Source organism: Podarcis raffonei, chromosome 7 (genome assembly GCF_027172205.1).
Source record: "Podarcis raffonei isolate rPodRaf1 chromosome 7, rPodRaf1.pri, whole genome shotgun sequence".
Classification (NCBI taxonomy): Eukaryota; Metazoa; Chordata; class Lepidosauria; order Squamata; family Lacertidae; genus Podarcis; species Podarcis raffonei.
The window spans coordinates 58,080,019-58,106,665 of NC_070608.1; the positions used below are offsets into that span (position 1 = coordinate 58,080,019).

At 42.2% G+C, this 26,647-nt stretch overlaps 1 protein-coding gene and 1 non-coding gene across 2 annotated transcripts; one reads left to right on the forward strand and one right to left on the reverse strand.

Moving 5' to 3' along the window:
• The first annotated feature begins 2,517 nt into the window (after positions 1 to 2,517).
• Positions 2,518 to 26,647, forward strand: LOC128417703 (cytidine monophosphate-N-acetylneuraminic acid hydroxylase-like). The gene is made up of 13 exons (XM_053396735.1): positions 2,518 to 2,760; positions 4,331 to 4,422; positions 6,340 to 6,449; positions 8,673 to 8,863; positions 9,982 to 10,129; positions 11,603 to 11,684; positions 12,261 to 12,398; positions 18,984 to 19,119; positions 20,433 to 20,576; positions 21,280 to 21,454; positions 22,088 to 22,204; positions 23,792 to 23,907; positions 26,082 to 26,647. Exons 1-13 carry the CDS (start codon positions 2,576 to 2,578, stop codon positions 26,218 to 26,220), a joined length of 1,773 nt encoding a protein of 590 aa, XP_053252710.1. The 5' UTR covers positions 2,518 to 2,575; the 3' UTR covers positions 26,221 to 26,647.
• On the reverse strand, positions 8,508 to 8,589 carry TRNAI-GAU (transfer RNA isoleucine (anticodon GAU)). The gene has a single exon. It is a non-coding gene; the product is annotated as a tRNA-Ile (tRNA).

Below are 26,647 nucleotides of genomic sequence, written 5' to 3' on the forward strand. Positions count from 1 at the left end.
GCCACCCCCCCGGATCCGGGAGTGATCCGTGAGAGAGCCTGTTGAGGAGATATAGAAGAGTTTGACAGCTGTCAAATTAGCTGTCAAGAAGGAAAAAGAGAACTTTGTTTCTGCTGTCTCTGCTGGATATATTTGTTACAATTTGGTTATATTTTGTTGAAAACAAGGAAGAACTGATACAAACTAACTTGATTTTTGGATTTGAACTGGAAGGAAGATTAAGTAACCAAAATCCCTCTAGAGGGGGTTTTGGGACATTACAAGAATGGCTGAAGGAGGAAAAATTCAAGCTAAATTGGACAGAGTTTTTCTTCTCTTGGGAAAGTTACAAGGCCAAATTGATGTTTTGGCTACCAATGTTGCAACTCTGGACTTAACAGTAAACAAATTCATTAAATTTGATAAGGATTTGACTCAGGAAGTTCATGCAGCTGGACAAGAAGAGAAACTTGAGAGATTTGAGAGTGTGGAGAAAGAGATATATGTTGTTTCTGAGGAAAAGGAAGGAGGAGATGTAATGTTGCAGATGACAAAGGAGAGCCAGAGGCCTGACATGATGGTTACAAAGGAAAATAAGTACTGGATGATGAAAATCTGGTCTGAATTGGAGATTGAAGAATGGAGAGATCTCCTTATGTGGAGATCTGAAGACCTATGGATTACAAATTTGATTAAGGTGGAAGTTGGAGCTTTCGGGACATTTGGACTTAAAAGGAGTAAGAAACAAGATTCGGGCTCCACTTTTAAGTATGGAGGTCTGGCTGGAAGAAACATGGACCCTATTGGGACAGAGCTTCTCCGAGATTTGGTGTTTAATACTAAGGACTACCAAAAAAACCGGCAGAGAGGAATTGAGAGAGAATTAAGAGCCTCGGACGTGAGGTCTCCAGGCTGATAGTAGACTAAGACTGATGGACATTTCTTGGGGATCGAAACCGGGAAAGGGTGGGGTGGGGTTTGGGAATCCAAAGGGTGTACAATTATAATCTGTTTTTTTATTTTGTTTTGTTATTAGTATGAAAATTGGAGAATTCATGGAAGGGAATTTGGGTCGACTTTAGAAAAAAGTTTTAAGAATGAGCACTGATGTACAAATATTGATGTTTATAAGTTAAAATTAGTTTTTCTAAAATGAATTAAATATAAAAAGGTCAAAAATTGGGGATAAGAACTTTGTTGAACTAACAATTTGAATTGGAATATAAGAAGGGGAGGTGTGGGGAAGTCAGGGAAATATGTTATTGAAAATACGGATTGTAAACTTTATGTGTTTTTAACTTTTTTGTTTTTTCTTTTTTGATTTTTTAATGTATTAAGGTGGAAAATCTCAATAAATATCTTTTAAAAAAAAAAGATTCCAAAAGTAAGAACTTGTCAAGAATGTATAACTTGCTGTTGAAATGGAACACTCAGGATGAAACGGTGAAATCAGCTATGATTAAATGGGCACAAGATGTTGGACATAATATTATGATGGTTGACTGGGAACAGTTATGGACCACAGGTATGAAATTTACGGCATGTAATGCCTTAAGAGAGAATATAATGAAAATGATCTATAGGTGGTACATGACACCAGTCAAGCTTGCAAAAATTTACCATTTGCCCGATAATATGTGTTGGAAATGTAAAGAGACTGAAGGTACATTCTTTCACCTTTGGTGGACATGCCCAAGGATTAAGACTTTCTGGGAAATGATCTATAATGAAATGAAAAAGATACTTAAATATACTTTTTTGAAGAAACCAGAGGCCTTTCTCCTGGGCATGGTCGGCCAATTGGTGTTAAAGAAGGATAGAACTTTTTTTATGTATGCCACAACAGCAGCAAGAATACTGGAAGACACAAGATCTACCTACCCGGGAAGAATAGCAGATGAAGGTGATGGACTTTATGGAATTGGCGGAAATGACTGGCAGAATCCGAGACCAGGGAGAAGAGTCGGTGGAAGAAGATTGGAAGAAATTTAAAGACTACTTACAGAAATATTGTAAAATTAAGGAATGCTAGAAGGAGGATGGAATGAAGTTATGTGGCTTTAGCAGAAATACTATAAAGGAATAGGTGAGAAATAAAGATTGTTAATGGAGGAAAAGAGGAAAGGTAAAGTTATATTATATTAAGATAAATTAGAGGATAAAAAACAGGGAAAGATGGAAAGGATTTGCTGAGATAGTTAACTGAACTAGAATACAAAAAGGGGAGGTGTGAGGAGGTCAAGGAAACAAGTAAATAAAAGATAATTTAGGGGAAAGTCTTGTTATATACATTGTGTTGTTTATGTATTGTATTGTTATTTATTGTATTGTTTTTTATGTACTGTATTGTTTATGTATTGTATTGTTTCATTTGTTTTCTTTTGTTTTTTCTTTTCTGTTTTCTTTTTTCTGTTAAAAGTAATAAATATTACTTTAAAAAAGAAAGAAAGAGAATAATAAATATTGGCATCTAATTTGTTAAGCAAAATGAATTCTGAAGATGTTTTCTGATATGTTTTCTGAGAAACCCAAGCTTGTTTTGTTATCTCTTACTGCTCATTATTTGGTTTCAAACAGTGTGGAGCAAACCAGCAGGATGCTGCTGTCACTTACACCTTCTGAGGCGGCTGCACTCAAGGAAGGGATAAATTTCCTAAAGAACAAAACGGATGGGAAGAATTACATCTTGTACAAGGACAAGGACACGCTCCGTGCATGCAAGAACTTGTGCAAGCACCAAGGAGGATTGTTTATTAAAGATATTGAAGATCTGACACAAAAGTAAGGCCAGACTTTGCCCCATTTGCGCTCTCTCTTTCTGTTCGCAATAAATATACTCCTGTAAACTGATAAGCATGGGAAGTACTAAGAATTCAGATAGACAACTATGTAGCATGCTGGGTTGTTGGGGTTTTTGGAAAGCTGATTGGTTAAACTTGAAACACTATTCCTTCGTGTTGATGGGGCTCAAGATTTGCCCCAGTGGGAATGAGTCCATCTTAAAGATGGACATTGGCGGTCACTTGACCTCAAGTCCATGATAATAATAATAATAATAATAATAATAATAATAATTATTATTATTATTATTATTTACTATTTATTCCCCACCCATCTGGCTGGGTTTCCCATGAGAACAAGGAATGTATTTTCTGCAGCAACAACAAAAAATAGCGAAGCTAAAAATCTTCATCATGATGACTGAAGTTCCAGAGCAGGCAAGTTGCCATAGAGGGCACCCCCTTTCCCCTCAAGTCCTCTAAGGTCACCCCCTAGCTCCACAGAACTGCACCACCAATGAGCCTGTTCAGAGGTGGCTCAAAGAGAGACGCATGCTTGTTAAAGCCTTTAAAAGCTCTATCATGGAGACCAGCATATTCAGATGTATATGGCTGGCAGCAGTGGACCTGGGGGTCTCAAATATCAGTGGCACCCTATGTGATGCCCCAAATTGGCAACCGCCTCCCCTTCTCACCTCTGGCATTCCATTCTAAAGCATAATTGCTGTGTCCCCTGTGGAGGTCCTGTGGCTACTGAACTGGTTGCACTCTCCTAAATCTGCCTCTGTGGCTAGTTAATAAAAATGTTTTTGCAATATTTCTGCCATTTCTTCCTTAGCCCCTTCCCCCTTTTCTACCTTGTCCCGCCTTGCTGGTCCTTTCCCCACAGTTTTTTAAAAATGCAATCATATATTAGATGTAGCATATACTTTATATGTACAGATTATCTTGTCTTGTGTAATATTTTACATCTTCCTTGCAATTCCTAGAGTTTGGTCAGAATGTAGAGCAGATAAAGAAATGGTGACTGGTCACTGATGCCTCCCCTACAAAGTTCTCTAGTTCTCTAGCCTGATACCTCTCATACTTGACCCAGGATAATCCAATACTGGGCTTTATTCTCAGCTCTGCATTTTTGTAAGTTTAATAGATGTTATTACTGTATTGAAAAATCACTTGAAGATGCTCCATGAGAAGCATTTCCTAAATGAAGTAAATAAATAAAATCGGCCCAGCATTCTGGCTGTGTGAGATATTCAAAGCACATTCAAAGCACATTGTTCCCCTCAAAGAATTCTGGGCACTGTAATTTTTGTGGGGGGTAAATGTTAGAGCCCATAATCCTTCAAAGGGAAAGGTTGTGTTTCAAATGTGCTTTAAAGGTAGTGTGTACCCAGACTCTGACTATTATTCTGTCCTAAAACTGCTTCCTTCTCTTCGTGCAATGCATCTTTCCCAACAACATGGTATTCGAGTTCATTGGCTAGCTTCGCGTTGCTAAATATTGCTCTAAGAATTTACACTTTAAAAACCCCATCATTGTTATTTCTGTTGTTGACTTTTTAACCTAGATGTGTACGTTGCACTAAGCATAACTGGAAGCTGGATGTGAGCACAATGAAATACGTTAACCCCCCAGACAGCTTCTGCCAAGATGAACTAGGTAAAATGTAACGTCTGCTGCAGCTTTTTATAGCAGTGCCTCGTTTGTTATTTTCTTGCTCTGTGGCTTAATAGAAATACAAATCCAATTTGCTCAAGTTAAAGAGTTTGATTTGATTTATATTGCTTACTTTGTTCGCTGTCGTGCATACAAGTCAAAAACAGTAAGATATTGGATTGGTTTTTTAAAAGCCAAGCATGGCAAATGGTAAAAGCTATTTTTTAAAAACAAAACAACAACAACAACTTTTTTTCCTACAGTAAAACATTTTTGAGTAAACATCTAATATGTTGAAAAGAATAGATCTGCAGGATCTCCACGGGGAAGGAATTTCACAATAAATATTGTCAGGACTTCTCTGAAAAGGCCATCATAGGCATTCATAATTTCATCCACTGGATTTGGAAAGACAGGCTCATAAGTGTTCAATGAGAACCAGGAATATGGAACAAAACTGGTAACAGCTGGCATTCTGGCACTTCCCTCATTGAGAGAAGTGAGGTTACAGGGAACCAGACAGAGGGCCTTCTCAGTAGTGGCGCCGCCTTGTGGAACACCCTCCCTTCAGATGTGAAGGAAATAAGCAGCTATCCTATCTTTAAAAGACATCTGAAGGCAGCCCTGTTTAGGAAAGTTTTTAATATTTAATGCTGTATTGTTTTTAACACTCGATTGGGAGCCGCCCAGAGTGGCTGGGGAAACTCAGCCAGATGGGCGGGGTATAAATAATAAATTATTATTATCATTATTATTATTATTATTATTAACCCTAACTCTGGATAATTCTAACTAGGGAGGTTCTGCCCCCAGTTTGCCAACTACGTATCATTTCCCTCATGGTAACACCTTAGACCTTCTTTCCACCCCAGCCAATTAATAACTACTGCAAATGCCCCCTTTGCTCCCAGATACTTCCATCTGTCCCCCTCCAGTTCCTTCTATTTCCCTTCTGCCTGTCACCAGAGGACTAAAACTGTCATATTAACCTGCCCTTGCTGGCTTCTCTCCCCAACCCCTATTGTCACACCCTTTTCTCGGAGCTGCCCCACCCTTTCCCTGCCTTTATAGCCTGGATAAACTTAAGCAGTAACAGGCAACACGTGGCTAATAACGTTCTAACAACATCTATATAACCTGTATTATTTCACAATTCTTGAATAGAGAACATATGGTGGAGATACAACTAATAAAACAAGTCAATATTGTATGAACAAAATGAGAGAAGGTAATCAATCAATATCACTGAGGCAAACAAGCCTTTCAATAGTCCCAATCATGCGATAATAGAAGCTCAAAGCGTAGCATCGAACAAAATTAGACAATATAGTCCATCGGTATAGAAGGAGGCAAACAAGCCTTTCAACAGTCTCAATTATATAACTGTGTATGTTGTAACTCCAATTATATATTCAGCAGTACAACGGAGAGAAATAAAGCACTGAGGGTTGCTGTAAAAGACAATGAAACACAGCATTTACTGACTAGTGCTTGATTAATAGAACTCAAATAGCTGCTAAAACTTTCCGTCGCATGATATCCAGAATGGCTCACAGGCTGAGCCCAGGTTCCATCAGTGGAAGAGAACAGGGTTCTTCTGGTCCAGCAAAGATAGAGCTATATATAATGGTATTTTATGTTCAGAGGGGTAGATGAGCAACAGCTTCAGCCTCCAATCAAAGAAGATCTTGGAACTTTGCTCATTTTGTATGTAGGCAGGTGCTTTGCTCTTGACCAGACCAAGGGAATATCTGGGAAACAGGTAAACAGGAAGAGAGTTCTCTCTTTCCTCCTACCAGATAGTTCATTGAGAATCAGGCAACAAAACCAAAAATCAGTGCCTATGTGTTGGCTAGGTTTAGGGGTTATGAATGAAGCAGCAGCAGCAGCAAAGCAGTGGTTTATTTCCTCTCCTTCTAGTTGTTGAAACAGGTCCAGATAATGGATTGGTGCTAGTTGAACTGAATCCTCCAAATCCATGGGATACAGAACCCAGAGAGCCTGAAGACCTGGCTTTTGGGGAGGTGCAGGTAAATAAAAATCACCATCTTTTTATGTGCTGGGGCCTGCCTCTATGGCCTAGTGTGCACAAGCAAATTTACACAGGCAAATTTACTATTTCCAGATTGTGTGCTTTTGCACATTTCTTGGGTGGGGAAGTTTTTGCTGTTGTTGTTTAACAAGTTGTGTGCATGCCCTGTCAGCACCTAATTGGCATAATCGAAATCAGAATGTAGGGACAAACAAAAGAAAATGCTCACTGGTATGAATGGGAAAGATTGAAGTTCCTCCCCAGAGACAAATTCAAACACATGCAGGCTTGCACTAGTCTGGTCTAATCTGAATGGGGGGAAAGTGAATTAGCAGCTAAATAATGCTCAGCGAGGACAAGCCCAGAGACCCCCAGTTTCTCATTCTCAACATCTTTCACAGTGAAAATTGTCACAATTCATTCAGCCACTCTGTAATCTTCCTATCCTCCTCCAGCAATCCTGAAGTTCTGGATACACCTTAAGTTTGTGGCCTGTTTATTCAGCATTCTTTCAGATTTGATTGCACAAATCTTACATGTTGTTAGATAATGCCCAGCCTTTATTAAGCATTCATTCTGATGATCGGGGATGATAGGAGTTATAGTCTAAAACATCTGAAGGGAACTCTGCCTCAGCCTAGTATACCTGAAGGAACGTCTCCACCCCTACCATTCAGCCCGGACACTGAGGTCCAGCTCCAAGGGCCTTCTGGCTGTTCCCTCACTGTGGGAAGTGAGGTTACAGGGAACCAGGCAGAGAGCCTTCTCAGTAGTGGTGCCCGCCCTGTGGAATTCTCTCCCATCAGATGTCAAGGAAATAAACAACTATCTGACTTTTAGAAGACTTCTGAAGGCAGCCCTGTATCGGGAAATTTTTAATGTCTAATGTTTTGCAAAGTTTTATGTGTTGTAAGCCGCCCAGAGTGGCTGGGGAAACCCAGACAAATGGGTGCAGTAGAAATAATAACATTATTATTGTTATTACTAGGTTGGGGAAGTATCTCTATGTTTAGTGTGCCTCCCAAGAAGGGAACATATTCTCATCATGGCCTTCTCATGTGTCTCCAAGAGGATCTCAACCCAATGCAAGTCTCCCACCCACACCAATTCTGAATGCTCTTAGCAGTTCCTATTTGGCCTCTGGCCTCTGCACAAAGTTTAGATATGCTAGTGTAAAGGTTATAGGGGTTGCTTGTGCGTAAATCAGTGCCAACACTTGGCTGGGTTGCCTGAGTGAACCTTTTCTGTCCGGACAGTCACTCACCCGTGACTGTCTCAATCACTGGCAGAATCCGTCAGTGGGTGTTTCTTGAACTTCTTCCAGCACAAAAGCTCTTTGACGCCTAGTCTCCTCCTACTCTCCCTGCGCGGAAGCCTTCTGCGCAAGAAGGGTGTAGGCAGAGGAGGACCCTCACTCTCCCCACTGGTTCCCGGCAAGGAGTCATGGGACTGCCTCGCCGATTCCCCCATCTGCCCCCCTTCTCCACTGGTGCTACGCTGCTTCCCTTCCCCAGAAGACGGGCTGCCTCTCCCCATCCCAGGACGCTCTTTGGAATCCCTCTGGAGCTCTCTCTCTCTCTCCAGCCCTGATGGCAGTTCCCTGACAGCTAGCTACCCATCTGACTGGGCACCCTCCCTACTCAGTGTTAGCCAGAAGCGGGGAGGTGGGGAAACAGGAGCGGATGTGCTTGTGTAAACATAAAGGTACAGAATGTGTGAAACAGAAGTGGCAGTATGTGTGGACCTTTGGGGAGGGGGCACAGTGGAAGCAGACAAAGCAAAGGAAATATTTTTGACAGTGAGGCAAGGTCACCTGGTCTCTTTTTTTCCTCTGGGGGTGGCCAAAGGAAGAGGCACTCCCTGCGCAGCTGCATGTTTTGGGGCGTAGCAGCCAAAGAGCAAAGCCAGCCATTGGGCTGTATTTTCTTCTGCAGAAAGGAAGTGGAAATCTTCTCTAACATCCGTTCCGCACCATGGGGACATAATAGAATCATAGAACTGTAGAGAAGGAAGGGACCCTGAGGATCACCTAGTGCAACTCCCTGCAATGCAGGAATATGTAGCTGCCCCATGCAGGGATCGAACCTGCAACCTTGGCGTCATCAGCACCATGCTCTAACCTACTGAGCTAGCCACACTAGGAGACAGCTCTTTCCTTTTCAGGCACACAGACCATGACAACACTTATCCGTCTCAGTCTTGGGTTTCTGTCTGCTCTTAGGTAACTTACGTAACTCATGCATGTATGGACCTGAAACTTGGAGACAGAAGAATGATCTTCGATCCATGGCTCGTTGGCCCTGCTTTTGCACGCGGCTGGTGGTTGCTTCATGAGCCGCCGGGCGACTGGCTGGAAAGACTGTGTCGTGCAGATCTAATTTACATCAGCCACATGCATTCTGATCATCTCAGGTATCTGTGCATATGATAAAAAAGAGAGGGGAAATTACTTATGCTGTCATCTTAAGCACTCTTACCTGGGGCTGGTGGTGTGCAAGCTGTATGGTTTTGTCCCATGCTGCTCTGGTGACACAGGCAAATAAGGAAGCATATAAGTAGGACAAGCCAAATTTCTGCCTCCTGGATGGCATTTATGAGGGAAGGAAGAACATCATTAGCTGTGCCATTCTTGTGCATAGTTATTGATGATTGCCACTCCAATCTCCAAGCGGTTTGAGATTCCAGGGATTCCAGGTGCTTACTCAGGGTTCAGTTTCTTTCGGAATGAGGGGCAGTGGAGACTGCGGTGTCTGTAGAATATATGGTTTATTTACACATATATACAACCTGAGCCTGCGATGGAGGAGCTTGCAGCATTAATGGCCCAAGAGGCCTTGCTTTTCCCATAGCCACAGCATTGGATTCAAGCAGAATCCAGTATGCCTATGGGTGGCCTTGAAGTGAGCTTCACTTGGCTTGCTCACTCTCCTGGAATCCTGGTCCCGTTATTTTAGTGCCTTTCACTATATATAGCTGACGCACACCCCAGTAAAGTGACTTGAGGATTGACTGACAGTGGCCACCAAGATCATATACACCAGTCCTGAAAGACCTACATTGGCTCCCAGTATGTTTCCGAGCACAATTCAAAGTGTTGGTGCTGACCTTTAAAGCCCTAAATGGCCTCAGCCCAGTATACCTGAAGGAGCGTTTCTACCCCCACCGTCCAGCCCAGACACTGAGATCCAGTTTTGAGGGCCTTCTGGCGGTTCCCACACTGCAAGACATAAAGCTACAGGAAACCAGGCAGGGGGCCTTCTTGGTAGTGGCACCCTCCCTGTGGACACCCACCCATCAGATGTCAAGGAAATAAACAACTATCTGGCTTTTAGAAAATATCTGAAGGCAACCCTGTTTAGGGAAGTTTTTAATGTTTGATGTTATATCCTGTTTTTAATATTCTGTTGGGAGCTGCCCAGAGTGGCTGGAGAAACCCAACCAGATGGGTAGGGTATAAATATATTATTGTCATTTGTTTGTTTGTTTCACCCAGTCAAGCTTTCTAATGTTCTCCTTTTCCTACTCTCCAGTTACCCTACATTGAAGAAACTTGCGGAGAGGAGGCCAGATGTGCCCATTTATGTTGGAAAGACAGAACGGCCTGTATTCTGGTACCTCAAACAGAGTGGTGTAAAGCTGACCAATATTAACATTGTCCCATTTGGAGTTTGGCAACAGGTCTGATGTCTTGACATTTTCTGAAGTTTATATTTTCTTTCTAAAGTATGGAAATAATCCAGAAGTTTCTAATCAGAACATTTCCAGACCATGAGTAAGCAACAATATTTTTAAATAAATAAATAAATAAATAAAATCCCCTAACACACAATTCTTGCACGCCACCCAAATTTCCAAGTGGCTTGAGACTCCAGGGCTTCCAAATGCTTATGCAGGGTTCAGTTTCCTTGGAACGACAGACAGTGAAGACTGTAGTATCTTTAGGCTATATGGTTTATTTACACATACAACCTGAGTTTACGATGGAGCAGTTCATGGCATGAACACCCCAGAAGGCCTTGCTTCTCCTATAGCCAAAACCTTGAATTCAAACAGAAATCAAGAATGTCTCTCCCTCTCTTTCACATCTCAACTCTTGTTTTTGCTAGTTGAGGGAGGGGAGCCCACCCATTTGCCCTCTGGCGCATAGCTGCTTCCTTTGTTACCCTAACAACTCACACTTAGGGCCATTACCAAGAAACTGGCCTGGCTATTCCAACAATTGAATACTTGCTGGATCCGGGAATTAGAAGGGACTCAGACATATAGCCTAATACCCCCCCCAACAATATTGACAGAATTAGGGAATTGAGGTCCCAATGCTCCCAGTACTCATCACTTAATAACCAAAGCAGTTTGAAATATGTTTCTGGGTTGCCACATATATATCCTAAGATGGAATGTAAACACATAAGGTGAGCCAATGAAGCAAGACTCCTGACTCAAGTTGACTCTGCTTCATTTTGACTCTTGTTGGGGGCCATGAATGAGTGCTCTTTGCTGGTTCCCACAGCAGCCACTAGCTCACCACCTCATGCTACTTGGACATGTCCAACCAGTTCAGAGACAACTGGTGGACCTAATCACCACACTGTCATCTGATCCACAAGGAACTACTCAGCGTTCCTCAAAAATATCCTATCCTCGTTGCCACTAAAATGTATTCTGAGGAGGAAGAGGTGCATTACTAACACCAATAACACCAGAGGGTGCATTACTAACAATAAGTTTAATAGTAACAAGATGCTTATGGATAAATAGCCATGCAGCAGACTGTTGCTTGCAATTAAGGTTGGGTAAATCTGTCAATGTCAATTTCTATTGGTTTCTATCCCTCCTGATCTTAAACACAGTTCTCAACAGTTCTACATAACCTTGCATTTAAAAAACCAACCAACCAAGCACAACAACAACAACATGTTCATGGAAGTTGATCAGGATTTTATTCAAATTTATTCTATTATACACATGTTTCTATGCAATTTCCCCTAATATACACCTTATATATTAGGGAGCCATGGCACACAGATGCCATTCTAGATTGCATTCCAATAACTTTTTAAAGGGATTACAGCCAATCATAGACACTGTTTTCTATAAATAAAAATGTCCATGTCAAAATTCATAGTAACATATGCTTTGATTTCTTTTAAGGTGGACAGGAATCTTAGATTTATGATACTGATGGATGGTGTTCATCCTGAAATGGATACTTGCATCATTGTTGAATATAAAGGTACCTGAATGTAACAATAATTACTATGTTGCATTTGATACTTTTTTGTGTTGTTGTTGTTTAGTCGTTTAGTCGTGTCCGACTCTTCGTGACCCCCATGGACCAGAGCACGCCAGGCACTTCTGTCTTCCACTGCCTCCTGGAGTTTGGTCAAACTCATGTTTGTAGCTTCGAGAACACTGTCCAACCATCTCATCCTCTATCGTCCCCTTCTCCTTGTGCCCGCCATCTTTCCCAACATCAGGGTCTTTTCCAGGGAGTCTTTTCTTCTCATGAGGTGGCCAAAGTACTGTGTTTCAAATAAAAAAGTGGAATGATTCAGGTAATCTGTATGGTTAGTGCAATTTTTCTATTTTCCAGCTTTGACCTACTTTGAGGTTATTCGTAACTGCAGATTATTGTACAAAAGTAAAGAAAAACCATTCTTGCTCCTTTACACTTCAGGTTTCTAACAAAAACTCCTAGCACCTAAAATATGGTCCTCTCCCCTTGCTCTGAAATCTCAGCCAGTTCTGGCCTGATCTTGCTGGGAAGATGTTGGGACACAATTTTAATTGAGAGTTTATCTTCGCATAGGGCACAAAATTCTGAATACAGTGGACTGCACAAGGCCCAATGGTGGAAAGCTTCCTGAGAAGGTTGACCTCATGATGAGTGACTTTGCAGGTGGAGCGTCAGGATTCCCAATGGTATACAGCGGAGGAAATTTCACTGGTAATGAACCAATGGCATATTTTAGATAAGGTGTCCATTGTTCAGAATATTTTAAAGCCTCCATTGGCCAACACTTTTATTTCAAGCCAACACTCCCCTTATCTCTTGAGAGACAAACTAGCAAACACACACAGCAACATAATTTTTTTAAATTGCCCCAAAGAAAAACATGGAGGAAACGTGAGAAGAAGCAAGAGCTCTTTCTATGTTGTCAGATACCAACCCAACAACATAAACCAGGCATTGGCAAACTCTGGCCCTCCAGATGTTTGGGACTACAATTCCCATCCTCCCTAGCTAACAGGACCAGTGGTCAGGGATGGTGGGAATTGTAGTCTCAAACATCTGGAGGGCTGGAGTTTGTTAGGATATTTCCGTTCCACCTTAAAAGGGAGCAGGATGTTTGTATAACAGCCTGCGTAGTTTCCTGTCTCACAGGATGTTTATGTTGTAAGTTCCTTTCGTTTTTGGCTGTTTTGCCTGAGCAGTCGGAGCAGACGGTCATGCCTTCTTTGTTCTGACCAACGCCTAATAAACTGTAAATATGCATGTTCTGCTCTCATGCTGTGCAACTTCTGTTGTGTGAATTCTGCTGATAGAGTGTGCACAAGTCCAAGAATGTGGCTATCTTTTCTTGAGGCTTCGTGTCGCTATAATTGCTAGATACTGCGTGACTAAGGGAGGTCGATGGATCGTCCGGCACCGAGCTTGGGGGCTCAGATGGACTTTATCTCCCTGGCAGTATCCCAACAACAGGTTATGGGCCCAGATTCACGGCACTTGCAGAAGAGTAAGACAGCGACAGACTGCTGAAAGGTATGTTGGAAAAGCGAAAGCAGAGGCTTTTCTGTTTGCCGCGGAAGACGTCTTTGATGTCCGGCAAAACTAATTGGCCTGGGAGCCGAGCCAGAGGCATCGTGATTAATGAGCTGCCGAGATAAGAAGCTTTTGGAGGCATAACGGCTCACGTAAAAAGCTGGAATGGAGTTTTTCCAAGCTTCAGAGGCCACTGAGTGCCCTAAGTTAAATCGGCACAACTATCAGACCTGGGCAAAATGGTGTGAGAGTTTGCTGCGTCAGTTTGGAGTCTGGCATACTGTATCTCAAGCCACTCCAGTTCCTCGGACAGAGAAATGGCAGGGCCAGAATTTGAAGGCCGTGGATATTATAGTCTTATCCGTCTCTCTGGAGGAAATAAAGACGCTTGCTGGAAATCTCACGGCACGTGACATGTGGGATGCTTTGAAAAAGGCCCACCAGCCAATAATCCCAGCCCAGTGTTTGAATGCATCGGAGGTCCTGGCTGTTTCCCAGAATGCTAGTGAATGCAGGGATGCTGAGGGCACCGGTAGCAAGCTGCAGGGGGAGCAGACTATAACGTCATCCCAGGCAGCATTCCAGCCTCCAGGGGGAGCCAAGGAGTCGGCAGCTGAGAGCTCTGTTTCTCGTGAGAACCAAGGTCAGAGCCTTTGCAGAGGCCGGAAGACCAGATGTAAACAGAGCAAGATGCTTGCAGGTGGCCAGGAGCGGGGGGGCAAGTTGCAAAAGCCCATGCCAGTGGAAAACAAGGCTATGTTTGCTGGCACAGCTCCACCAAAGGCTAAAGGCACGTCTGATGGCCAGGAGCAGGGGGGCAAGTTGCAAAAGCCCACGCCAGTGGAAAACAAGGCTATGTTTGCTGGCACAGCTCCACCAAAGGCTAAAGGCACGTCTGATGGCCAGGAGCAGGGGGGCAAGTTGCAAAAGCCCTCGCCAGTGGAAAACAAGGCTATGTTTGCTGGCACAGCTTCACCAAAGGCTAAAGGCAAGCTGCAAAAGCCCACGCTGGTGGAAAACAAGGTTTTGTTTGCCAGCAAATCTGCTTCGAAGGGGAAGGCCAGGTTTGTTATTGACTCTGCGGCCACGCGCCATCTCACCAAAGACCGCCATCTGTTTATCTCCTTCACACCTCAAGATGGAGAGGTCCAGCTGGCTGATGGAAGGACTTTGCAAGCTACAGGAGTTGGGACTGTGAAACTTGAAAGTCTGAATACTACCATCAAAGATGTACTTTTTGTTCCAGGAGCTGCGGACAATTTGCTTAGTGTACCACAGCTGAATGGGCGTGGTTTTGAGGTTTCCTTCAAGAGGACTGTCTGTGTCATCAGAAAAGGCAAAGAGGACATGTGGCATGCAAAGTTGATGGATGGTTTGTTCTGTCTAACTTATGATGACAATGCTGTTATATCTAATGCTGATACTTGTTGTGTTGCACAAACTAACAAGGTTCTTCATGCAGGATGCATTCATGATGCACATCGAAGATTTTGTCACCTCTCTTGGCAAGCGCTAGCCAAGATGCCTGAGTTGGTTGAAGGTTTGGACATCAAACCTTGTGAATTTCACATGAAATGTGTCTCTTGTGCAGAGAACAAGGTGAAGGTTGCTCCAAAAGGCAAGGAGTCTAGCAGGCAGGCTTCCAAACCCTACCAGCTAGTTCACGCAGACCTGGTAGGTCCTCTAGCGCCCTCTTTGGGAAGAGCAAGGTACTTCATGGTTCTAATTGATTCTTTTTCCAGGTACATTCATGTGTTTATGCTCGAGCAGAAATCGCAAGCATTTCCTAAGTTCAAGGCATTCTGTGCTTGGTTGGAGAATGCTCACGGTAAACGTATTGGTTGTCTGTTTACTGATCGAGGCGGGGAGTTCACTTCTCAGCAGTTTGAAGCTTTCCTGACTGAGAAGGGAATCCAGCATGATTTGTCAACGCCTAGATCGCCATGGATGAATGGGCTTGCGGAGAGAGCAAATCAAACGTTGCTGCAAGGCATAAAAACCTTGTTGCATGATGCCAATCTCCCTGAGAAGTTTTGGGGGGAGGCTTTGGCAAATTTTGTTTATACTTTTAACAGGAGACTGTCATCACCTATTGGCTGCACTCCCTATGAGAAGATGTTTGGTAAGAAACCTAACACCAAGCACTTGAGAATCTTTGGTTCTGACATGTGGGTACACACCCCACAAAGCAACAAGCTTGGGAAGCGTGGGGCACATGGTTTGTTCATGGGGTACGAAAAAGGTGCATACAGGGTATGGATGACTAACTCAAAATCCATAAAGTTCACAAGGAGTGTTGAGTACAATCCTAAGTGGGGGGAAAATGTGGGAATTTTCCAGAGTTACCCAGAGGAGGATGAAGGTGATGTGAAGAAAGCAGATCATGCTGAGAAAGCTGAGGAAACTGAGGATGATGATGATGATGATGATCAGAGTTCGGATTCCAGTTCAGTGGGCGGCGCTGCTGCTGCTGTCAGTGACAGTGATGACACAGCAGACTACAAGAGCGCAAAGGCCTCAGTCAGACCATCTGATGAGTCTGACAATGAACTGGAAGAACCACTGTTCACCATTGGTCACTATTCTCCTAAGAAGGAGGAGATGAGTCCAGAAGACTTGCGTCTGGTTCGCAGGTCTGAAAGGGCGACCAAAGGCAAACCTCCAAAGAGATTTGCTGATGAGTTTGCTAAGACGGCAATTGCTGTTCTTAGTAGCTCAGAGAAGGTGTGGGAACCTTCAAGCTTCAAAGAGGTCCAAGAGTTAACCTCTAAAGATGCTGAGCCTTGGCTTAATGCCATGAAGGCTGAAGTTGATTCCTTGAACAGGAACCAAACTTGGGAGCTGGTACCGGTAGTCCCAGGAATGAGACTGGTTGGCAGCAAATGGGTCTTCAAGGCCAAGACAGACCAGAATGGCAAGGTTGTCAGACACAAAGCCAGATTGGTTGCCAGAGGTTTTTCACAGGTACCAGGGCAGGATTACCACGAGACCTACTCACCCACGGTCAAATATGAGAGCATTCGGCTGATGCTCAAGATCGCTGCGGAGGAGAAACTGCATGTTTCCCATCATGACATTAATACAGCTTTTTTGTACGGGATTTTGAACGAGCAGCTGTACATGCTTCCACCTGATGGAATGCAGATACAGAAGGGAATGGTCTGTAAACTGCGGAAATCCTTGTATGGTCTCAAGCAGAGTGCCAGGTGTTGGAACACAAAACTCACTGAAACACTGATTTCTCTAGGTTTTCACCAGGGCAAAGCTGATCCATGTGTGTTTGTCAAGGAGGAGGGGCAAAACAAACTGTATTGTTTATGTTTTGTTGATGATCTTCTGATGTTTTGGAAGAATCAGGCTTTTTACCAAAGCACCCTAGCTCGGCTGAAGGAGCACTTTGACATGAAGGATCTTGGTGAGGTATCCAACTATCTTTCTCTGCAGGTGGAGAGGGACCAAGCAGGTAATTTTCTGGTACACCAAACACAGAAAATTACTGATGTATTAACCAGGTTGAATTTGGTTGATGCAAACCCAGCAGACACACCGATGGTCACAGGTTACCAGGTAGATAGTACTGCTGAAGCGTTTTCTGACACAACGCTGTACAGATGCATTCTAGGCAAGTTGAATTTCATTGCTAGATGTTCGAGACCTGACATTGCTGTAAGCACTAACCTGCTTAGCAGACATGCTAACAATCCTACTGTTCAGGATTGGAAAGCTCTGAAGCGCATAGCCCGGTATTTGAAAGGGACTATGCACTACAGGCTGAGGTTCACCAGTCAGAAGACTGGAGGTCTTGAAATCTTTGCAGATGCAAGTTTTGGAAGTGACACCACGGATGGTACAAGCACTTCTGGAGTATGCTACATGTACAACCACTGCCTGTTTGACTGGTTGTGCAAAAAGCAGACAACAGTTAGCCTAAGTTCCTGTGAAGCAGAACTCAATTCTCTGTCATTTTCACTCATGGATTGTGAATGGTTGACGCAACTGTTTAAGGACATTGGGGTTTCTGTGAAATGTCCTATACAAGTGTATCAAGACAATAGATCTTGTTTGGCTTTGCTGAACTCGGAGAGTTGCAAGCAAAGGACCAAGTACTTGCAGATTAAGCTACATCGTGCAAGAGAGTGTATTCAGAAAGGACTCATTCAGGTGTCCTACATGCCAGGAAATGAAATTCCTGCTGATCTGTTGTCTAAGGTTGTTAACAGAGAACAACTTAAGGTTTACGCACAAAGGTTGCAATTGGGTTGAACCACAGGTACTACAGGTTACACGGAAAGGGGGAGGATGTTAGGATATTTCCGTTCCACCTTAAAAGGGAGCAGGATGTTTGTATAACAGCCTGCGTAGTTTCCTGTCTCACAGGATGTTTATGTTGTAAGTTCCTTTCGTTTTTGGCTGTTTTGCCTGAGCAGTCGGAGCAGACGGTCATGCCTTCTTTGTTCTGACCAACGCCTAATAAACTGTAAATATGCATGTTCTGCTCTCATGCTGTGCAACTTCTGTTGTGTGAATTCTGCTGATAGAGTGTGCACAAGTCCAAGAATGTGGCTATCTTTTCTTGAGGCTTCGTGTCGCTATAATTGCTAGATACTGCGTGACTAAGGGAGGTCGATGGATCGTCCGGCACCGAGCTTGGGGGCTCAGATGGACTTTATCTCCCTGGCAGTATCCCAACAGAGTTTGCCTATGCCTGACATAAACATACCCAGGCAACGTTAACCATCAAAACTAAAACCCACCCAGGCAACAAACAAAAAAATGCTCACCCCCAACTCAAGCATACCTGGGCAACATCCATCCCCGTCCCACTGAAATCTGCCCAATCAAATGTGTGTGTACATGTGTGTATATGTTTGTTTGTGTACACACACACACACACACAAACACACACACACACACACACTGTTCCTGGACTCACAATGAAGCACTCATACCACAAACACTTGGTGACCAAAAGCAGCAAAAGGTCCATGTCAATTAACCCAGAAGAGTATTTAAAAGCTTGAAAAAATTATGGAATACCCCAGGCATAGGCAAACTCCGCCCTACAGATGTTTGGGACTACAATTCCCACCATCCTTGACCACTGGTCCTGTTAGCTAGAGATGATGGGAATTGTAGTCCCAAACATCTGGAGGGCCGGAGTTTGCTATGCCTGGAATACCCCCTTGTCTGTTATCATGTACAGGCATTCTGGGACCCTGCACACTTGAGTGAAATGCACATAAGTGGGAGGCCTGCCGCAGTAAATACATCTTCCTGCCCAACAGCTGTTGAGTGGGGTAGTGCAGCAGTAGCAAAAGCTTCCGCGTGCCATTTTTGAGCCATGGGAGTCTTATTTTCTGGACTTTTGGCTCACTGATGTCCCTCTGGGAAGGGTCTCCTCATGAACCACAAGGGCTTTCCAGGTCTCTCCTGACATTTCAGGTTAGAATTGAATTATTTATTTATTTCCCGGTGCCATGCATATACGCAGCCGCATGCAAGTCGATTGTGCACAAGTGGAGGGAGGGATGCCTGTAGCAGTGAGACAGATCTTCTGTGCAGTCTCTTCCCCCGATCTCTTTCCACTGGACAGATGGCCCTTCTAGATTTCTCTTGCTCTGCTTCAAGTGTGAAGGTGATGCTGATGGAGGTGATCAATAATAATAATTAGTAATGAAGAACATAACTTAAAATCTTTGTGGGACAATTAAGATTCCTGCCCCCCCCCCATCGCACAACCTATGTCCAATAAGTGCTTTTGTTTTTCAGAGGAGAAGAAAGCCCAGTTTATTAAAATCGAAAGGAAGAAGCTGTTGAATTACAAGGCCCAGCTAGTTACTGATCTGAAGCCCAAAATCTACTGTCCTTTTGCGGGATATTTTGTCGAAGCTCATCCTTCTGACAGGTACTGTCTTCCTGTTCACTCTTTTGTCACCAGTTGTATCACAATAATTTTGCACAAATGTGATCAGTGACGATGTGTGAAGCAATGTGTGAACTGAAATGGAGCTAGCCTACAAGATTTGCACTCCTCCAAATTTTGCAGTGCATTTCTCCAGCCAAACGGTGTTTGCAAAAATGCATATATTGGGGAAAGGTGTACATAAAAATAAAGATATTAGTGAAAATAACATACAAAAACGCATTATAGTAAGGGAAATTGCTTGCGAAAATGTACGCATTAGTCAAAACTGCATATTAAAATGTGTCTATTAGGAGAAATTTGCACTGAAATGCTGGTGATTTTTCGGGATGATTTTAAAAACAAACTGCAAATTGCTGGAAAATGTGGAGAACTGAATTTCAGACTGGAAAAATAAGAAAGTGAGAGAATAGAAATTAACAGATCCTTCCATTCTTATCCCCCCCTTTGCAAATAAATAAATTAAAATGCCACCTGCTTTGAATTTTTAATGGAGGTGGGGGTTATTATAGGCATTTCTGTGTAATGTGTGGTTAGCCCTTTCCTACCTAATAATGTGATTAGCATTTAAGCCTAAGAAGAAGACTATCAAATAATGCTGGAATCAGTGCTGTGTTCCTTTCCAACCTATTTTCATAATTTCCACCATGGCACAGAATGTATTGGCTTATTACCAATTGGTAAATGGCCTTCTAAATGTGGAATAAATCTTCCACTAGTAGAAAAATTGTTTTATCATTGCAGGAGAGACTTGCCAATAAAAGTGAAATTAAATCTAAGGTTGTCTTGTCCTGGTCTGATAGCAGTGAGGCAGGGCAGGACCACAGACAGCTCCAAGTGAAGAACTTGCTCTGAGTAGGGTTGAGCTCACTCTGAGCTTTTAAAGTTTTGGAACCCAGACTACCTGTCCCTAAATCCATCCTCTTGTTGAGGATAACTACAGATTCTTAAGCATTCTGACCTGAAGAGAGGGACTCTTCATCTGTTCCATAGCCTTATTGAACTCGCTACACCACTTCATCAGTAAGGTACTGTGGGAGATAAAGCTATAGTTTGTTAAGGATGCTGGAAACTATGGTTCTGTAAGGGGGAAACTACACTTCCCATGATTCTTTGGGAAAGTCATGTGCTTTAAGTGTATTGTGCAGATCTGCACCATCTATCTTCAAGTATCTTCCACTTAATCTTGTTCTCTTGTACAAGTAAACAATGCTAGTGGCTATTTTCCTTCCACTCATGATTTTGTGTCTCCAGTGCTATGGAAACATCCAATTGCGTGTCTTTCCTTAACTTAGTTACATCAAAGAAACAAATCTCAAAAATGACCCAGAGGAGTTGAACAGACTAATTAAAAAAAAATCTGAAGAAGTTTCAACATGGACACCAAAACCTGGAGCCACTTTGGACCTGGCAAGGATGCTCAGAGATCCAACAGACAGGTAATCCTAATGTACTTCAAATTAAGTATTTATTGAATTTCTATAATTAGGTTTCGAATGTTTGTAGTGCCAATAAATCTGTTAACAAGTTTTTGTTGAAGTGCTTCACTGGTGTGGGCAGGAGAAGCATCTTCATAAAGTTGAGAAGGGAGAGGAAGTCTTGAGATTGAATTTGAGAACTCTGTGCTATTTCATGTGGCTAACAAGCACCCAAATGACCCATTCACCTTTGAAGAGCAGTAAGGAAAGGGCTCTTGCAAGGCAAAGTTAGGGGCCATTGTGACACCAGCATGTAGTGGACCAGTCTTCTTCTTAGGTCCCTTGCTAGTTTAGCAAAATGTCATTCTTCTATCCGTGTTGAATAAATCTACCACGATAATTTTCTGTGAGTTGAATCCAGATTGCCCTTAAATGTTAAGTAGGCATTTGTCTGTCTCGAGACAATGGAGTGTGCTTCCAGGGGTGAAGTCAAACCGCTGGAGAAATGTAAATGGGTGTAAAATGCTACCTTGCACAACACTGAAGGATGAGTCATCTGAATTATTGCAAGCTGGGGGTCAGTAGATAAATAAGAAATAGAAAGTGGGGCTATTCATTTTATCTGCAATTAGACTTACTCTGTGAATCAGAGAGATATGCTCCGCACGGATTTTGACTGCAGTTAGTCAATGCAGTTATTAATTGTCTATTTTCTCTCTCTTAGTTTAAGAATTGTTGATCCTCCAGAAGGGACAAAAATTTTCAAGGACTCATGGGATTTTAAGCCATACTTACACACTCTTGGAGCTGCAGTTGATGATGATATTTTTCTCTATCCTTCCTGGGTGAAAGAATATTATCTATGGGCTGGATTTAAAGGCTATAACCTTGTGATAAGGGTGAGTAGGTCTATACAAGCATTTATCAAATGCAAGATATTGTTTACTTCAGCGACAAATTCTACAAGAATATCTGTTTTCAACTGCTTTAGCAAAATGCATGAAATTGATGGTGACAGTTTGGGATATACAGTTGCTGCTAACCATTTAAAATTTTATTTTGGGATAGCCAAAAATTTTATTAAAAAAAATTCCAACTTTACGTACATATACCAATTAAGATGACAATTATATTTAAGTGGCAGTCAATATTTCTTCTTGAACTATAAATCTCTCTCTGTGTGTTTTTCTCTAACACAGCAAGACAATTTCTTTTATTCTCATTTTAAATTTGGAGGCAAAGGAGCCCTTCTCTTCAAAGAATTATGACTTCCTGCCTCAAATTCAGCTCATAAAAAGTTGGATGAAAAAGTCAAAGCAAATAAACTAGTACACAGAGAGGACAAAGATGTTGGAAATTGAAACATCAAGTCACATACCTGTGACTAAGTAAGCACAACTGAATTCAGAAGAACTTCACAGTTGAGCACCAAGCGTAAATGGGAGAATCAAGCAAAAACCAAATAGTTGGAGGATTGCACAACATCTGTTTGAAATGACAACCTTCCCTTGTTGTTTATGTCCCATAACTAGGTAATAGAAACTGATGATGATTTCAGTCCTTTGCCTGGAGGGTACAACTACTTAGTGGATTTTTTGGACTTATCTTTTCCAACCGAAATACCAAACCGGGACTGTCCATTTGAGGAAGTAAGGATTACAAATGTATATCCTCTCCTGTTCTCAAATATAGAAATACATATACAACATTTTATTGATGGGAGGTGGACTATAAAGCTGTGTGTGTTTAACTCAGTATACTAGCACTTAGAATGTACAATGCTTATGCTTTTTATATATAGTTTGTTAAAATATTGTCATGGTTCTCTTTGTGTGACGTGAATCCCTTTGAGCTTATTTATGCAACACTTCCATGCCCTTGTTGTTTCAGAGTGTTCAGCTTATGATACCACCACTCAGCCTTCTTTCAATAGTTTTGCAGCAGTGTTGGGATCTGCTTTCAGTTTTGCTGTGGCTTCAGTTCTTGACCCAAGCAGAGAAATTCCTGTCATGTTAAGGTTAATGTGAACCACCCCAAGGATATGGCATTAGCTGCTGGAAAAGGCCTGAGCAAAGGCAAAGATAAAAAGCAGGGTGGAGAAGAGGGCACTGAGTGAAATGCAGAAAGGGAATATGGGAAAAGGCAGGAAAACAGAGGGCATGAGACTAGGCCTTCTGAAAATACAATCTGGAAATTAAAAAGTATCCTCCCAGACTATTAACAGTCCTGCTTCTAGCTTTAGCTGACTCCACACAAAATGTCTGCTGATGAGTAGAGTCACATAGCAGCTTCTCATTTTAATTTAGGAAATGTATTTGTAATTTTGAAACACACAAGAACTACAATTTGGTTACAGCCAGCACTTAGAAAGGTTAGCTGGCCAAACATATGGACAGCAACAAACTGTATTTCGAGGGGGCGTGTTAGGAAAAGGGACAGAAACCTGCTTATTCTCTCTTTGTTGTGTTATTTCAGGATGCCACTAAGAGTAAAAAGCAGTCATGCCTAATATGAGAAGATACTATTTGTGTTCACACCAGAACACAGCAGCAGAATTGGATACTAATTGTGTTCGCACATTAACACTAAACCATGATTTCTTTAATCATGGCTTGTTCAACAAACCATCAGTTGTCTCATAGATGAGCAAACAAACCAGGGCTTGTTTTTTCAAAGCTTGGTTTTCTGGCTGTGGTTACCTTGTGCTTAGCAGTCTTAGAAGCATCTTCACAAGCAACATTGTTGGGTTCAGACATAACGTGAAACCATAGTTAAAGCAAGCCATGGTTCATAAGCCAACAACAAACTATGGCTTCACATCATAGTTTGTTGGCAGAAAACAAACCATGGTAAGTCTGCCGGTCTGGATTTGCACATTCAAACAAACCATAGTTAAGCTAAGCAAGCCTTAGTGATATGTATGAACTAGGACAATATGGTTATGTCATGGGCATCTTCCAGAACAGAAGCAGCGCCTGGCATCCAAACAGCCACACAACCAGTTTTGTGTGCCAAAGGGAGTTTTGGACTTGTGCTTCACAAACAGCTGTGTCCCCAACACCACCACCACACAGCAAGCTGCCTTTGAAATTGAAGCAGAACTTTCAGAATTTTCAGTAGGACAGAAAGAAAGAAAATGAGAACTGAAGGTGGTCTTTGGATTCTGCCTATTGGCTGTATTAATGTATCAAATAAAATTGATGCCAGATTTTCATGCACTTTGTCTTTCACTGCAGATAAAAGCCCGAGTTAGTGTAATGAGGCACACAGTGAAACATGGATTGCTCTGGGATGATCTGTATATAGGATTCCAAACCAGGCTACAACGTGACCCTGACATATATCATCACCAGTAAGCCCCTTTGTTTCTGTTGTTGCCATGCTACTGCCAGTCAATAGTATCTGATATAGAATTGTTTCAAAATTGCTCCTTGAAAGCATACCTCTAGGTGTAAATCATTAAGCTGGTGTCAATTGGCATAGCCTCATTGATTATAGTTTTCCCATTCCTTATGCCTCTTGAATACAATGTAAGAAATGGATTCCGTTGTGAACAGAAGCCTGTGTTGAAACAAGTCACTTTATCCCTCATAACAGTTCCAAAGGTGAAAGATACAGAAGCAGCTGTGACTGCATCTATTATTATACAAGTTTGAAAGTCCATGGATTTTTGTGGGTCATTTTTTTTAAGCAACAAGAGGGGTAGAAATGTTCAAAGCATTTTTTAAAAAAGAACTGCAGCTGAACAATTATCACGTGGTCCAGAAAGCATGTTACTTAAGCATGAATTGATCTATTCTGTCTCTTTGCAAAACCTATAATTACTTAATCCCTATAGCAAAACAATCTAATCGGATTTACTTCTAATTAACACACTTGGATCTATACCTAATAGCAATCATAAGTTAAGAGTGAGTCTTGAGAATTCAATTCTTTTTTCCTTCATAAATACAAAGGACTCTTAGTGTCATTAGACACTAGTTTGGTGTAGTGGTTAAGAGTGATAAACTCGTAATCTGGTGAACCGGGTTCGCATCTCCACTCCTCCACATGCAGCTGCTGGGTGACCTTGGGCTAGTCACACTTCTCTGAAGTCTTTCAGCCCCACTCACCTCACAGAGTGTTTGTTGTGGGGGAGGAAGGGAAAGCAGAATGTTAGCCACTTCGAGACTCCTTAGGGTAGTGATAAAGCAGGATATCAAATCCAAAATTCTCTAGTTTGTACGTCCCGTTTGTCAATGTATCATTCATTTTCTACCAAATGTTACTTCATTTTGTACACTGTTTCTGGGTCTTGAACTCAGAGCCTTGGGGTTTGTGTCCAGCTGCCCCTTTTTGGTGAGACACTGTACAGTTCAGTACAGTATGCTCAGACATTGGACTGACTGCACTCACCTAGGTGGGCTATAGGATCCTTCTGGACAGGAAGAAAAGTTTTAGAGGGCTTCCTGGTCCAGTCAAGTCTGCTTCGGCAACAAGGGCTTCCTGAGCTTTGTCATGTTTCTGTATTCCTTGGTCCTGCTTGGCTTTTGCTCCTGTCTCCTGTCTGTCTTCTTGACCCTAGTTTATTCTTTGGTTTTGACTTGCTCTACAATCCTGACTACTGGCTTGGCCTACAACCCCTGAGTCTTCTCTCATGCCAGACGGAGGTTGCTATCCATAGCCCAACCTTGACAGCAGCCAGCCTAAAGTTACCAAAATATCTTCAACTGTAAACAAAACTGATTTCAGCAGATGAGCTGATACAACCATGCAGCTTCCTAGTGGTGCTATGCACAAGGATAAGATTGTAATTATCTGGATGCTTTAATAGATCATATAGAAGCTTTAAATGCTGTTAATGTTTAATTGTTTTTTTAATGATTCCACACTCACACACAATCTTCTTAGCTGTTTCTATTTTATCTGTGAACCACTTTGAGTTCCTTTCAGGGAAAAATGCAGGATATAAATAAAGATAATAATATTAAGCAAAAACAAAACAAAACAAACAAACAAGTGTTCACAAATTGCTACTGAAAAGCTGTGTGGTCTTATCACCACGTATGTTGCTATTTCACCCTGGAACCAGGCATGTGAAGCTGCCATATAGATTAGAGGCCATTGGTTCATTGAGCTCTGTATTGTCTGCACAGTACATCAGGAGTGGCCAACATGTTGAATCCAGATGTAGGACTACAAATCCCATAATCCCCAGAGAGCATGGACAGTGGACATGGATTATGGGAGTTGTAGTCCAACAACATATTGACCAACACATTGGCCAACCCTGCTGTGTACAGTAACTGGCCGTTTTCTAAGGTCTCAGGAGTCTTTCCCAGCCCTGCTATGGATGGTGGGGATTGAACCCAGGATGCTTTGCATGCATGGGCTTTATCACCGAGTTACAATCCTTTTCCCAAGTCCATGAAGGGTTCCCAAGCTTGTGGACTGGGACATAGTGAACAAGTTGATCCAAATTTAATGTACCGGTAGCTACTCTGTCCTTCTATGTGTAACTGTTTTTGTTTTCTTATATTTTTTAAGGTTTTGGAATCATTTCCAAATAAAACTTCCTCTGACCCCACCAGTCTTTCTTGGCCCAATGCAAACAAAATCTGAATTGAAAGAAAATTGTTGTGCAGCCAACCAAGTTGATGATAAGTGCCTGCCTACTAACGTTTAGTCTTCTCTGTATCCTCTGTGGAAAAGTGAAATGGATAAAAACTCTGCTATGGTTACTGAATAATTGTGTCCCTATACTATGTGAATTTCCTCTAAAAACAATTTAAGATCCACACACCCTCCCTTCTGTCATTGATTTTCTTTGCGAGTACTACCTAGAAGTACTACCTGAAACTATTTGGTTGGTGTATGGAATTTTGGGATACTAAAATTGTTTTAACTACTTGTTGCCTAGAAAAACCTTGGTTATGGGGTGATGAAATAAAAGCAATAAATCAACTAGGCTGTGTGCACCTTACCATTTACTGTAGCTCCAGTGGACTTCAGCTGGTTAGAGCATGGTGCTGATAACACCAAGGGTGCAGGTTCGATCCCCATATGGGACTGCTGCATATTCCTGCATTGCAGGGCGTTGGACTAGATCAGGC